The 15,031-nt window shown below is 35.6% G+C and overlaps 1 protein-coding gene across 4 annotated transcripts in view; it reads left to right on the plus strand.

Moving 5' to 3' along the window:
- Positions 1–15,031, plus strand: part of SEC24D (SEC24 homolog D, COPII coat complex component) — a 102,088-nt gene that overhangs the window by 59,860 nt on the left and 27,197 nt on the right. For all 4 annotated transcript variants that reach the window (XM_026013459.2, XM_026013460.2, XM_072755355.1 and 1 more), the window contains exons 10-13: positions 88–203; positions 7,576–7,700; positions 12,328–12,519; positions 13,308–13,401. In XM_026013459.2, coding sequence (XP_025869244.2) covers positions 88–203; positions 7,576–7,700; positions 12,328–12,519; positions 13,308–13,401 — 527 coding nt within the window. The remainder of the gene's footprint in view (positions 1–87; positions 204–7,575; positions 7,701–12,327; positions 12,520–13,307; positions 13,402–15,031) is intronic.

Here is a 15,031-nt window from a genome sequence, read left to right on the forward strand (position 1 = left end):
TTTCCTCCCATAATAAATTTTAAGAACTTACTAAGTTGTCTGTGTTATGAAAACAAAATATTTCCTTTCTTATTTTGTTTTTATTAGTTCCACCATTCTATTTCCAACATCTGGACCACATCGGGAGAAGGCTGGACCACTATGAGAAGCCGGAGCTATCTCTAGGATCTTATGAATATGTTGCTACTTTGGATTACTGCAGAGTAAGTGTTCCCAGGACTTCAAGTGTTTATACGTTGATGTCAAATTCAAGTGAATAACTTTCATATGTAAAAACTGAATCTTGATTCACAAACAAAGCATTTTGGGGGTATCATGGGGATGTAGAAATGCCTCAGACACAGATCAAGGCTTCTAGGCTGTTAACATGATTAAACTGCCAAACTATTCAGTGCAGTGATTATTTTTAAAAATAAAAAGTGGTGCCAGAAATAGAAAACAAGAATTTAATTTTTATGTCCCTATCAGATAAAATATTCTGGATTCTTAAAGCAGAGTTCGATATAGTGCCTCAATCTCATTTGTTTTGTCAGTGATTTCAGAAGATTTTCTCTTCCAAGGCAGAAGCTCAGCCAATATGGTCAATAGGACTATGACAGTTTTCTTTGCCTCCTTTCTGCACATGAGTTGTCACCACAGTGATTTAGAGTTCTTAGAATCTTCCTTGGACTATGTGAGAGCCTGGGATTCTGGCCTTTGGTTTCCTTGCTTTAAAATGTAAGCGTGAGATGCCTCACCATTTTCCTTAATCTAAAAAATTAAATTCAAGAATTTAACTTTCCTTATAAGACCATTAACTGTTGGCTTTCATACTATCACCTCAGCCATCTCTTCAGTTTTACAAAACACTCACCACATACTCTGGACTCATCATTCCTTTTTACAACTCCCATGCTTTTGGGTAAGATTGTTTTGACCAAACTATCTTTGCATCCTCCTATTACATCTATATATATACTACAGCTAGCAAACTCCTACTCATTCTGTAATACCTGACTGAAATTTTATTTTATGTGACTGTGTGTGATGTGTGCATATGTACAGTTTTCTTTGACTTTATCATGGTGGTTATTTACTAAATCTTCTAATGCTTTTTTTTCCCCCATAGAATTTGGTTCATATATTTGTTGTAGCAATTATTCCTGTGAAATTTAAATCTTCTTAAATGTCCCCCCCCCCTCATAGAATTCAGTATTCTTGGTGACAAGAATCTTGTCTTGGCTGTCTTTATGGTATCCACCACAGTGTCTATCTAGTACAACTGGAAGACAGTGTCTATCTAGATCAACTGGAAGACGGTTGATCAGTGTTTATGGAATGAATGCATAAATGAATGAATGAATGAATGAATGAATGAATGAATGAATTTGCAGGTCTTTTACTATTCCCAGGACTGGCTATTTCCCTTTCCAAATGTCACAGTGAGAGTGACATCATTATGGGTAACTTGCAGGGCTCTAAAATTCTTCGGTACTTTGGAAGCATTTTCTTGGGGATGAGTTCAGATTTCAGCTTATATCTGAAGTATCTCATGTAGACCTGAAGAAACAGTCATTCTGACTAAATGTCTGTCTTCCCCTGACAAATATGAATGCCAGCTGATGCCCAGTTCTCAGAAAACAGCCTCTGACCCACAGAATTCTATCACAGATATTTGTGAGGGGACTAGTCCACGTATTGAGTATAAATTACAAAAAAATATTTTTGCTAAAAGAAGTTTTTTTTTCAATTGATTGGATTTAAATTTTTTAGTTAATCAACTTTTGCATTTATTTTAGTGTTTTGTATGATTTTTTTTACATTACATAGAACTAGTTATTAAAGAAAAGTTGATGCTTTATTAATTCAAAATGTGACATTTGAACATATTTTGACAAATGTAAGAACATTTTTGGTATAACTATATCAGACAAAAAAAATCCTAAAGTACCAACTACTTTTAGACAATTTATTTGTTCTTTACTGCTGTTGACTGAGGGTGAATGATTAAGTAGACCATAAATATTCAAGTTCTAATTAAATATAATAAAGCCATTATAACTAGTGATGGAAAATTTATTGATTGATCTTTGCAACTATAGTATAAATATAACTATGTTTTCAGTTTCTAGTTCTCTGCCAAAAAGGCTATATTATCTTGATTTTATGCTTTTTTAGTAGAAACTCAGGCAGAGAGTCAAATCTATTTCTGGGAACAAAAGTCTTCGTATCTTCAAACTCTGTTATCTGGAAATGTTCCAGATGTCTAATTGATGGAAAATTTCGTCCAGCAGGCAAGGAACCAAATTTAAAAAAAAAAAAATGTACATTTTGAAGAATGTTTTGTAAGCTTAATCTACCTTTTATTATTCCAAGTAGGATTTAAAATAAAATATGATTTAAGTATCTTAAATTTAATTATAATTCTAAATGTAAATAAAGTATAATAGTGAGTTGCCTTAGGGATTTGGACAATGAAAAGGAGCTTATTTAATTTGTACATGTGTTTTTTGATACCATACAAATTTAGAAATACAAAATTACACTTTGCCCTATTCATTTTAGTTTATCTTGATACCAATTGTATATAATAAAATTAACATTGGCTATTTACTATGTGTGATGCTCTATGCTAAATGCTTTTTTTTGTGTTGTATATAGTTAGTACTCAAGTGAACCCACATGATGCGTACTATTATTACAAGAGGCCTAGAGAGCTTAAGTGCCACCCTCAGATCACACACATAGAAAGTGCTGGACCCAGACTGAAAGCTCTGTTGGCATGACCACAGAACCTCTATTCTTTATCAATATACTGTGGATTTGTAGGCAGTTATTTAGGAAATCACTGTGGGGTTCTCCTGGAAAAAAGTACCTCAACTCTTGTCATATAATTGAGAGTTTTTCACTCAAAAGTTTAGGGAATATATCTGTACACAAAGTGTACCTGAAACGTAAAATCCCATTCCAAGCCAGCCTTTTATTTTCCCTCAATAAAAATGTCATCCCTCCACTCAATTTTAATTCACTGTGACATTTAATGGATACCTAACACACCCAAGACACTTGGTTATGTGCTATGAGGGATACCAAAGCTAGCAATGAACCTGATTTCAAGGTACTCCGTATGTGTAGACTCAGTAAGTATATAATTATGATATAAATCCAAGTATGATAAATGTTTTAAGAGTCAAATAATCCTATGGTATAAACCCAAGTATGATAAACGCCTTAAGAGTCAAAAAATGCTATAAGAGAATGGACAAGTGATGACATATGACTTGGAGGGTGAAGGAAGGCTTCAAAGAGTGACTTGAGCTGGTTACACCATGAGCAGAGTTTGGACATGTGGAAAGGGAAGGGAAACAAAACAGTGAGTAGATACAGAGTATTTGCAACTTCACTTTCTTCAGGGATGAGGCAGATATTGTAGATAAGTGATGGGGAGTTAGTATGGGACTAGGATAATTGGAGAGACGTTCCCTTTCCTCCAAAACACATTCATATTCAAATATTTTTTAAAAACGCTATGCCAAGCAAAATACTTTTCTGGCCAAATTCTTGGCCCAGGCCTGCTAGATTGTGACTTCTGGATAGGAAATGTTTTGAAAATGGCAAACACTTAAATTAGTTGAAGGAATGTGTATTGGGGAATAATGGGAAGTAAAGCTGGGAAATTGTTTTGAGATACAGACTAACCATTTATTTTCCACTGGGTTTGTCATCTCCTTTCATCTCCTTTCATCACCTTTCATCTCCTGGTTTTTATACATGTTTGTTAAATGAGTATTGTGGAGAGTTAAAAATGCCAGGCCATTGAGGAATTTATGTTAATTCAGTAAGTAATGAGACCATTAAAGGTAAAGAGGGAGTTGTTTCCTTAATCCATTCATCCATCCATCCACACATTTATTCACTCAGTCAGCAGTATTGAGCAGTCTTTTGTGCCATGCTCCGTCTTTAACTCTGAGGACTCAGTAAACATTCTGTCCTTAGAGGCAGTAGGATTGTGATCTGTATTGTCTTTGGACCGGTTATTCTGACAGCAGTCTGTGTAATGAGAGGAAAGAATTTGGAAGCAGGGGACATTAGAAGTTAATGCAGTAGTCAAAGCAAGATAAAATGAAAGGAGTGTAGTAGTTCCTCAGAAATTTAGAAACAGAATGACCAGGTATATACCCAGAATTACTGAAAGCAGAGTCTCAAAGAGACATTTGCACACTCGTTCATAGCATTATTCACAATAGCCAAAAGGTGGAAGTAACCCACGAGTCCATCCATGGATAAATGGATAAACAGAATGTAGTATATATGTATGTGGAATATTATTCAGCTTTGAAAGATAGGAAATTTAGACCCACGCTAAACATGGATGAACTAATGCTAAATGAAATAAGCCAGTCACATAAAAGACAAATATTATTATTTTATTTTATGAAGTACCTAGAGGAGTCAAATTCACGAAAGCAAGGATGTAGAAATGTAGAACGGTGGTTGCCAGGGTCTAGAGAGAGGGGAATGATAAGTCATTGTTTAATGGTTTCAGTATTGCAAGATAAAAGAGTTCTAGATATGGGTGGTGGTGATGGTTGCACACCAGTGTAAATGTACTTAATACCACTGAACTATACACTTTAAAATGCTTAAATTGGTAAATTTTATGTCTATCTTACCGCAGTTAGAAATACTTTTGGAAATGAGTGTCTAAATTTGGGTGCCAGAACAAGAAGGCTTTACAATTAACTGGTGTGGATGGTAAGAAAGGTGGGCAATTCCACAGAGAAAATGAGATTTGAAACCCAGATTATTTTTGAGGATAATGCTTTTTCTATTTCCTTATAGAGAAGGCCAGTATAGTGGGATAAATCTTGTCTTACCTGCTAAAATATTGAAGTGAAGATCCTGGCAGGTCTGCTATAGTTAAATGAATGCTGCTCTGGAGCTCAGACCATGATTAGAAAGAATTTGAGGAGTCACCTATAAAGTGGTGCTGGTTAAAAATGAATAAATGAGATTTCTGTGATGGAGCATGTGGTAAGAAAAAAGTGGGTGTCTTTTGGAGAAAGATAAGAAAATAAAAAACAAGCAGCAGTCAGAAAAGTGGAAGAGGAAATGATATTGCAGTGACTTGACAGCTTAGAAAGTGAAAGTGCCATGCCTAAAATTGGAGAGAGAAAAGAGATTTAGGATGAGAGCTGGATTTTACTTAAAGTTACTCATTTGCAGTCAGGAGGTCTTTGACCCTTAACAGTGGTTTTGGTAAGGTGTCATGAAAAAACCAAGTTTTTATAAAGTTCATACCTGTTAGGCTTGGCTGGACAAAGCAAGCTGGATTGAAAGGGGAGAGTAATTGATTAAGGCAGCCAATGATGAAGTCATTAGAATTTTCTAGGCATGAGAGGACAAACTTCTGGATGGTTAAGAATAGGGACTGGGTAAAACATGAAAGAATTATTTTGAAAGGATAATTAATGAGACTTGGTGATTGAAAGAAAAGGAATAGTCAGATCTAATTTGATATTTTTAAGCTCTGAGTTGATGTGTAGTGAGGTTATTGATAGATATAGAGATGTTGAAAGAGAATATCATTTAGAGGAATGAGGAATTAGTTTCCCATGCATAGAAAAGTAGTTACAGTGAAGCATTTCACAGAGATGTGTGTGATGGATTTATGGAAGCTATTCTGTGGGGAATGAGTAATGCTGAACTTAAGAGAACACAAGAATGGTAAGACACATTTGGGTTGGTCACAACGAGGCTTTGGCTTAATTAATGGAAATGATTTTTTAAAAAAAGGAAATCATTGTTATTTTTATTTAATATAAATCAATGTAAGTCTATGTTATAAATTAGATTAGGTGAGAAAGGATTTGCCAAAAAATAAAATAAAATAAAATTGCTCAGATAGACAGCAGTACAGTTCTTTCTTTTCCTGTTTGCCTGATTTTGAATGTGGCAAAGCAATGAAGCATTTACATTGGTGATTTTTAAGTCCTGCATTTTTTTTTATTTCAAGTGACATACTTTATTAGAAGAGTATTGTATCTAGACTTATAATGGATATAGAATGAATCAGTAAGATAATTTGGAGACATTGTCATCTAATTTTATAATTATAATACAATTTTATTTTAGAACGTTTTTGTTATTTACCATAAAGTTGAAAATTGGATTAACCTGAACTCTTGTTTTAGTTTGAGTCACTAAGTTTGCCTGTGGCTCTGTTTTCTAAATACTTTGTAAGACTCAACTGAAGAATCATTTCCTAAGAGCTTTTTGAACACCAGCCAGTAAAGGGACCAACAGCTACAAAACATTTATATAGCAGCTGCTTTATGTTATAGTGATTGTTTTAAATAGATGTAGAAAAGGCCCAATATTCCATCTTTTACAACAAATATGTAAGGAACAGGTAAGTATTTGACAATATAATATAATTTTAAGGTATGCAATTATATTTTATTTTTTAAAAGATCTTATTTATTTGAGAGAGACAGGAAGAGCAGGAACATGGGGAGTGGCAGAGGCAGAAGCAGACTCTCCCCCGAGCAGGAAGCCCAATGTGGGGCTTGATCTCATGACACTGAGACCATGACCTGAGCTGAAACCAAGGGTCAGATGCTTGTCCACTAAGCCGCCCAGGTGCCCCTACAATTATATTTTAGTATATAATTTCATATCTTTAAAACTGAAAGAGCTTATGAAGAAAAAAATTGAAAATAGGGTTATTAAAGAGCACTTGGGTGGCTCAGATGGTTAAGTGTCTGCCTTCAACTTGTGTCTTGATCCTGGCATCCTGGGATAGAGTTCTGCATCAGGCTCCCTGCTCAGTGGGGGAGCCTGCTTCTCCCTTTCTCTCCGCCTCTCCCTTCCACTCATGTACTCTCTTTCTTTCAAATAAATAAATAAAATCTTAAAAAAAAGACAATAGTGTTCTCAAGTTAATGAAGTTTTACTAGTTTCAAGACAAATACTAATTATTGTATGTACTCTTTGGGGGCACAATTTGTCAAGGTTCCAGACATTTCTTCTTCTTCTTTTTAATATTTATTTATTTATTTGAGAGAGAGAGCGAGGGAGGGAGGGAGGGAGGAAGGGAGAGGGGAAGGGCAGAGGGAGAAGCAGACTCCCTGTGGAGCAAGGGAACCCGATGTGGGGCTCAGTCTCAGGGCCCTGGGATCATGACCTGAGCCAAAGGCAGACACTTAACTGACAAAGCCACTGAGGCACCTCACTCACTTTTTCTTATGAAGCAGAGGGTTATAAGCAAGGCTGGTCACCAGACTATACTCACAATTGGGTAATTGTAGTGGTAAGGTCTTTGGAGTGCTACAAAAGTGAAGCTTCTCTGCTAGATATCATAATCCTGTCTAATTCAATAGTGTGTTGCAGGTCATACCCTGGAAACAAATAGCTTTAATCTTTTTTACAGTATTAGAGACTGTGTTCTAGAAAATTATTTAATTCCACAGATGTTATACCCTAAAATAGTAAATGAAAAGTTTGATGATCTTCAAGAGTTTGAATGTTTTATTTTGATTATACAGTGTATATACTTTATAATTACATTTGTGTGATCTGTTTGCATTCCTGTAGAAGAATAAGCCTCCCAATCCACCAGCCTTTATCTTCATGATTGATGTTTCATATAGTAACATCAAGAATGGACTTGTGAAGCTCATATGTGAAGAACTGAAGACTGTGCTGGAAAAACTTCCAAAGTAAGAGAACTCCCATTATTTTTTTAATTTGCACAAAATTACTGAATTAGTTTATTGGCCAGAAAACAAGTACTGAATATGGATATAGATATCTTTTGCTAATGAGGACTTTGGGCAAATATTTATAAATCAAACAGCACCATTTTTTTTGAGTCCTTAAAATGTCCAGAGTTATCTTTTGTACAAAGCAAAAGAAACAAACTGATAAAAATTAATGCTATGATAAACAATATTCAAAATACACTATAAACCATAAGGAGAATCCCAACAGTGTGATGGAAAAGACTTTGGAAGTCTGTTATTCATTTTCAGAGGGATTGATTTTCCAGTGGAAGCTGGTAGCTGTGGATTGTGGCAAGAGTTCTAAGGGATGCCAGGAAACTGAACTGTTGTCTTATGGCAGAGATGGTAGTCTTTGAGCCAAATTTCCTTTGCCCTTGTAACATACTGTCAAACCTCTTTGCCGCTTTACTGCCTCTAGGTCCTAGCACAAAGTGGATCACTTTCCTTGCCACTGCAGGGGTCAGTGCATAAAAGTAAAGGTGGAAAGGTATTTTAGCAAACATGGCTATTTTTTATAGTGTACAAACTAGTTGTTTAGGATGGGAAGTACCATCTAGTAAGGAACCTCGGGAGCAGGAGAAACTCTTCCTTTATGAGAGGAGACATGCTTAAGAAAAAAAACTAACAAATATTGTCTGAAATGTAGTGTCTGCACCAGTCTCAACATCTTCCCCCCTTCATATCTCCTGAGGGTAAGCAGTCTCTGTTCTGAAAAGGGATGCTTTGAGGGATGGGTTATCTATAGGCTTTAGGGCTTCCTGAGTCGTTGGATGCCCATTCCCCTCTATTCCTTCCACATGTGGCTGCTGCATTGGTGCATATGAGCCTCAAATGAGTGAACTCTGGACCTCCCAGGAGTAGCTTTGTTTGTATCTATGAAGCTCAAGTCATAATATTCTCAAGGATAATTTGGAATAGCTGTGAGGATGTTTAAAAAACATTGAGGTGATTTCAAACTGAATTCTAAAATGAAGAATGAACTGGGAGCAAGTTGAAGATGGGGCACGAGAAAGGCATGTGTGTCTGCTGACTGTGACTATAGTTTCTGTTACCTCATTCTTAGGGATACTTGAGAAGTGTGGACTTTCTGCTGAATATCATGTATTTTATCATAGACTTTTCTCACAGGGCTGTTTTAATTCTAACTCTGAACTTGGAACTTAAATGATATGAAAGAAAACTAAATTTATGGAAATGATGTCTCTTTCTTTCCCTTCTCTAGAACTGATTAAATTAAGTGATCCTCTTCTCATGGTTACCTCACCTACCCCTTGCTCCTTTGCAACACAGTGGTGATGTGAAGTGTATACCCTATTGACCAAAGTTATGAAACCACACTCCTTCCCTTAGATGTCATCATGAGTTCTGTATCCCATTGGAGCAGATTGTGACTTTAGTGAGATAGGAGAAAAAATAAAAGGATACTGCTGGTTATTCCCTGCTACTTTTTAAAATCTCTCCTAAAAGTTTTTATTTAAGCCAAAATACAGTTTTCTTCCTTTATTTTTTTAAAACAAATCTGATTGCTTTTTTTCTTCCCCAAAGTTTGTTGTGGGCTCTTTATATTTACAACTTTACATTTTTTATGATAAGATTGCCATCAATCTGACTTACCCCTCTGAACTATGTAATATACCAAATAGCTTTATTATTTTTATTTCCTTTTAAGATTTTATTTATTTATTCATGAGAGATACAGAGAGATAGGCAGAGACATAGGCAGAGGGAGAAGCAGCCTCCTTGTGGGGAGACTGATGTGGGACTCGATCCCAGGACCCCGGGATCACGCCCTGAGCCACCCAACTGCCCCCCAAATAGCCTTTCTAAAGCACAATATAAGTCTTGATTAACGTCTAAGGTATGTTCATCTCTTAGCTAATCTTTTGAAAAGTGAAGGACCCATTCTTTACTATTTAGTTTTAAATTTACATCTTTGATTTTGCCAGATGCCATTTCTGTCTGACTTCTCTGGAACAGGAAAGAAAAGATTTGAAATATTTCATCTGTTGTTCAGATCAAGCAGTTAGGGTTTTTTTTTCTGCCCCCTCCCCCCAGTTGTTTTTAATGCTGCTGTAGCTAAAATGTTCAAAATGCTTGCTTTTGTAATATTCCGATTGATTTAGTTACTAACATCTTCAGTTTTGCTCTGTCAGATTCATTCCATTAAAATAATGGGGGCACGTGTTGAGAAAATTGGTAATTGAAAAGCAGAAGAAGAAACGTTGTTCTGTGTGATATCCCGTATGTAACTTTGTTAAATTTGTGTAGAATTAATATGAAGGAAGGGCTGAAATTTCATTTTCTTCTGGATATGATTTAACAAGGTAGTTATACTGTTGAAAAAGAAAAAATCTAAGGTAATTCTTTGTTTCTCAAATTAAAAAAAAATATGTTCCCATGAAAACATATACTAATATTTTGCAATAATGTGAGATGTTCCGATTAAATGTTTTTAAAACTGTTAATTTAGATTCTAAATGAACCCTGTGAATCCCAAGATATGCCTTTCCCATTACTTGAAAATGTCCAAATCCATTGGGAAATAGCAATCTAGATTCTTCTCTGTAATTTTTCTTTTGTGTCATTTGCCTTAATTGACTCTAAATTAACTATTAAAGAGAATAAATACCCTTAGGGTTTGTTGGACGTTTATCACCTTACATAATAAAAGGTTTACTCGGAAATGGTAGTGTGCTGGTAAACTGGATCTCAAATAAATAAAACCTTAATTGTAGTGTATGCTCATTTGTGGTATAAAATACTTCCAGCCAGGCTGATTTTAAACTAGCATAGTGACATCACTAAACGGGAGTTGGGAAGAGATGTAGTTTATGAATTTGGACTCTAACTTGCCATCCTAAATACGACATTTCACCATCACGATAATCATCCTGAACATACCTCTAATTCCCCATGTTATCCTAGACCCTGACAGAAGCAGAGAGCATAAACTTTGGGTCTCTATTGGTCAAAGAGTCATGATACGTTAACTGAAAGGCACTGTATAGTAAGAGCCTAGAGAGAATGATTTGTAGAAATCTAGAAGAGGAATAACTTCTGGTTGGTAGCATCAGGGGAACTTTGAGAGAGGAAGAGTATCTGTGCTTGGTCTTAAAGAGTAAAATTCCAAGTAAATAGGGATGGGCGAATGGAGAACATGGGAACGATATACTATAATGGTTAGTTGTATGAAGTCATACAGTTTAGGATATTGAGCGGAGGTGTGTGTGTGTAAAAGTATGTTATGGGCAGTTACAAAGGATAAGCATACCGTTTCTGAAGATTTTGCAAGAGTCCAAAATATATGCATTTACCAAGTACTTTTGGAAGAGATTATGAGGACCTATTTAAACTGCCCACCCATTTATGAAGGCCAAAATGAAGAATCAATACCCTCAATTAGCAAAGGAAGTAAAGAAGAAATAGAGTTTGAAGTCCTTAGTTTGTCAGCCTGTAATCTGCTGAAACATCAAAGAAATTGGGAAGTCTGCAGTGGCATCAACAATTTGAACTTCAGATACTTTGATCTTTATTTTCCTTTCTCTCGTACTCAAGTAACTTCTTATGCTATGTACAAAGTTTAGAAAAGAGCATACTAGGCTCTTTTTCAAAAAAGTTGTCCCTAAGCAAAATAAGTTTTACTGATATCTAAGGATTAAAGAAAATGGCATATATCTTTTGTGGCTGTCATGTAACCACTGAGCACTGTTATATCCATAATGAAAATTAGTAAGAGTATCAGTAGTATTTTAGGAGGGAGGGAGCAGGGGAAGGAAGATAAAGAGAGAAATTTGGGTAAATATTAACTGGAGTTCAGACCACTCAACTCTGAGTATACTTAGTATAGACTTGAAAAAGAATAGTCATGCCTTATATTCCTTTCAGGAAGATTAAGGCCTTACCTTGGGATTTCTCAAAAATTTACTTTTTATTATGGTTTTAGAGCTTTTATTACTTTTATTGTCTTGCCATGACATCACAAATGGCTACCTAATAAGAATTACATCATCAATTTATATATGTGATTTGTGTTATGTATTTATGGTATATAGCTCTTAAAATCTCTCAATTTCTGTTGAGATTCTCTAGAATCTGAAAGAATCACACAGAAGCAAGTCCTTTCTTGATAAAAATAGCTATCCTGTTTGTAATCTGAGTGTGCCTTTCTCTTGCTTCAGATGTTCCATTTGTTCTTTTGACCTCTGGTGACTTCTGAGAGAGCTTTGTTTATAAAGAATGTAATATGCCTAGCTTAGTTATGGGAAAAAAAAAAGCAAACTTTGTAATTGCAGTGGATTGGGAATACATATATTAAAGAAGGGAATATATTAAAGAAATATATTTTCATATCTATTTGACTTTTTCTTACCTAGAATTTTGAGAATTTTTTATCAACTTATTTTTGTAATATCCCCCATCCTCCTACTGTGACTAAACAATAATGAAGATCAAAACTTTAAATATGTCTTCTATATATTTTATAGATGATGTACCTACTGAATTCCTGATAGAAACTTCTCTCATAAATATATGAAGAACTTCAAATGCTGTGTTTCTCTCATAGGGAAGAACAAGAAGAAACTTCTGCAATCCGAGTCGGTTTTATCACATATAACAAAGTGCTGCATTTCTTTAATGTAAAGAGTAACTTGGCCCAGCCTCAGATGATGGTGGTGACTGATGTTGGAGAGGTCTTTGTTCCTCTACTGGATGGTTTCCTTGTCAACTATCAAGAATCCCAGGCTGTGATTCACAAGTAAATATCAAGTGTTTTGTAATATATATCATATATTTTATATATAATATAATCAACTATCTTTTTTAATTGTTTTGATTTAGTCACATACTGTTTTGTTTTGTCATTAGCAAGGGACTTTTAACACATGGATTATCAAACTCTATAATTTATGTTCTATTTTAAATGTACACCAATATCTAAAAGGAGTTTTGTTTTATTTTATATAGAGAGAGACAGCAGTTGGGAGGGGCAGAAGGATAGATATAATATTAAACAGACTCTCCATGCCCACCACAGAGCCTGAGCTTGATCTCATGATCCTGAGATCATGACGTGAGCTGAAATCAAGAGTCGGATGCTTAACTCACTAAGACACCCAAGCGCCCCAAGGAGGAGTTTTTTTTTTAATACTCACACTCAACCAGATCAGTCTCTTCTCTTTTCTGGAAAGAGATATTTCCTGCATATGGATGAGCATTCAAATGATGATGGTTATAACTAAAGATATAGCCACTATTCTAAGAATTTATGATTTTAAGAGGTCAAAATGTATATAGTGAAAAATATTTACAAAAATATTTACAATATAGTATACTTTTATAAATGTTCCAAACAAATCATAAATTTTTGTTTCAAACATGCCAGTATATCATTCCCTGAGGAATGATTATGAAAGTCACCCATAGGTGTTCAGCGAAAAATAAATACCATATGTGTTTAGTCTTGAAATGGTAGTGATTTATTTCTTGAAGTTTATTACAAATATGCTAAACATTTAAAACCTTTTATTCATTCATTTCTTATAGCTTATTGGACCAGATTCCAGAGATGTTTGCAGACTCTAATGAAAATGAGACTGTCTTTGCTCCTGTCATCCAGGCTGGCATGGAAGCACTAAAGGTGAGAAGTCTTTTTTTTTTTTTTTTTAAGATTTTATTTATTTATTCATAGAGACAGAGAGAGAGGCAGAGGGAGAAGCAGGCTCCATGCAGGGAGCCCGATGTGGGACTCGATCCCAGGTCCCCAGGATCACACCCCAGGCTGCAGGCGGCGCCAAACCGCTGTGCCACCGGGGCTGCCCTGAGAAGTCTTTTTTAATTGCTAGTAAATAAATTTTTAAAACACGCACACACACACACATATACACACACACACACAGGAACTTTCATCCATGAAAGAAAATACAGCCTTCCTTAAAACATGTAGTTTGCTAGAGGCCATTCCAAGCTTCTCTACAATCTTAGAAGGAAGTGGCCCAAACCATGGATTGCTCTCAGCGTTTACATTCCAGAACTATTAGCATCTGAGCAACTGATTTTGTCAGGATTTCCAGTTTAGCTCCTCCCTTTGGCTTTTATATGAACTTTATGTGATCTATTTTAAAATTACTTCAATATCAGAACCAGATATGAAGGGAAAAATCCCCCTATCATCCTCTACTTCCTTGGGGTTTTCAAATATGCAAGGGCAAGGCCTGTGGCAGTTGGCAACAGATCTGAGTGCCATGCAGGGCTTTGCTAAATGCCAAAAGCGGACACGATGTTGGCCATGTCTTTGGTTGGGAAGCTGAGCTCTATAAAGACTCTGGTCATTTTGATAGTAATAAAGACAGTAATCTGAAGATGGCAAAATGATTGAAAAATACTAACTATTGATCATTATTACCTTATTAGCACAGAGTCAAACCACTTTGACAGGCACAGCAAGTTCTTAAAAAATTGATTTTCAAATTTAATTGTTAAAGTGAAATTGAAATTAACTTTTATTTATTTATTTTTAAATATTTTATTTATTTATTTGACAGAGAGAGCACAAGCAGGGGTAATGGCAGGCAGAGGGAGAGGGAGAAGCAGCCTCCTCACTGACCAGGGAACCTGATGGGGGGGTCGATCCCAGGCCCCTGGGATCATGACCTGAGCCAAAGGCAGATGCTCAACCAAGTGAGCCAACCAGATGCTCCTGAAATTAACTTTTAAAATAAAATGGCTAGTAATAATAATAATAATAATAATAACAGTAGCAATAATAAGAATAATGCTAAAGAACTGAGTTTATGAACCACTTCCACATAAATTTTGTGTCTAAACATTCTAACTTGGTTTTAGTACAGTGATTCTTGCTTGGTTTCCTAATCTTCAGAGTATTTTACTCATTGAATCAAAAACTTGCAGATGTCCCTCAAAAAGCCTCAGAATATGTGTCAACTTAACATAAAATTAAAGATAAGGGGTGCCTGGGTAGATCAGTCGGTTAAGCAATCTACCTTTGGCTCAGGTCATGATCCTGAAGTCCTGGGATGAATCCCTCAAAAAGCCTCAGAATATGTGTCAACTTAACATAAAATTAAAGATAAGGGGTGCCTGGGTGGATCAGTCGGTTAAGCAATCTACCTTTGGCTCAGGTCATGATCCTGAAGTCCTGGGATGAAGCCTCATGTCAGGCTTCCTGCTCAGTGGGGAAATCTGCCTCTCCCTCCTATTCCTGCTCTCTCTTGCTCACTCTCAAATAAATAAATAAAATCTTTTAAAAT

This window comes from Vulpes vulpes, chromosome 4 (assembly GCF_048418805.1).
Source record: "Vulpes vulpes isolate BD-2025 chromosome 4, VulVul3, whole genome shotgun sequence".
NCBI lineage: Eukaryota > Metazoa > Chordata > Mammalia > Carnivora > Canidae > Vulpes > Vulpes vulpes.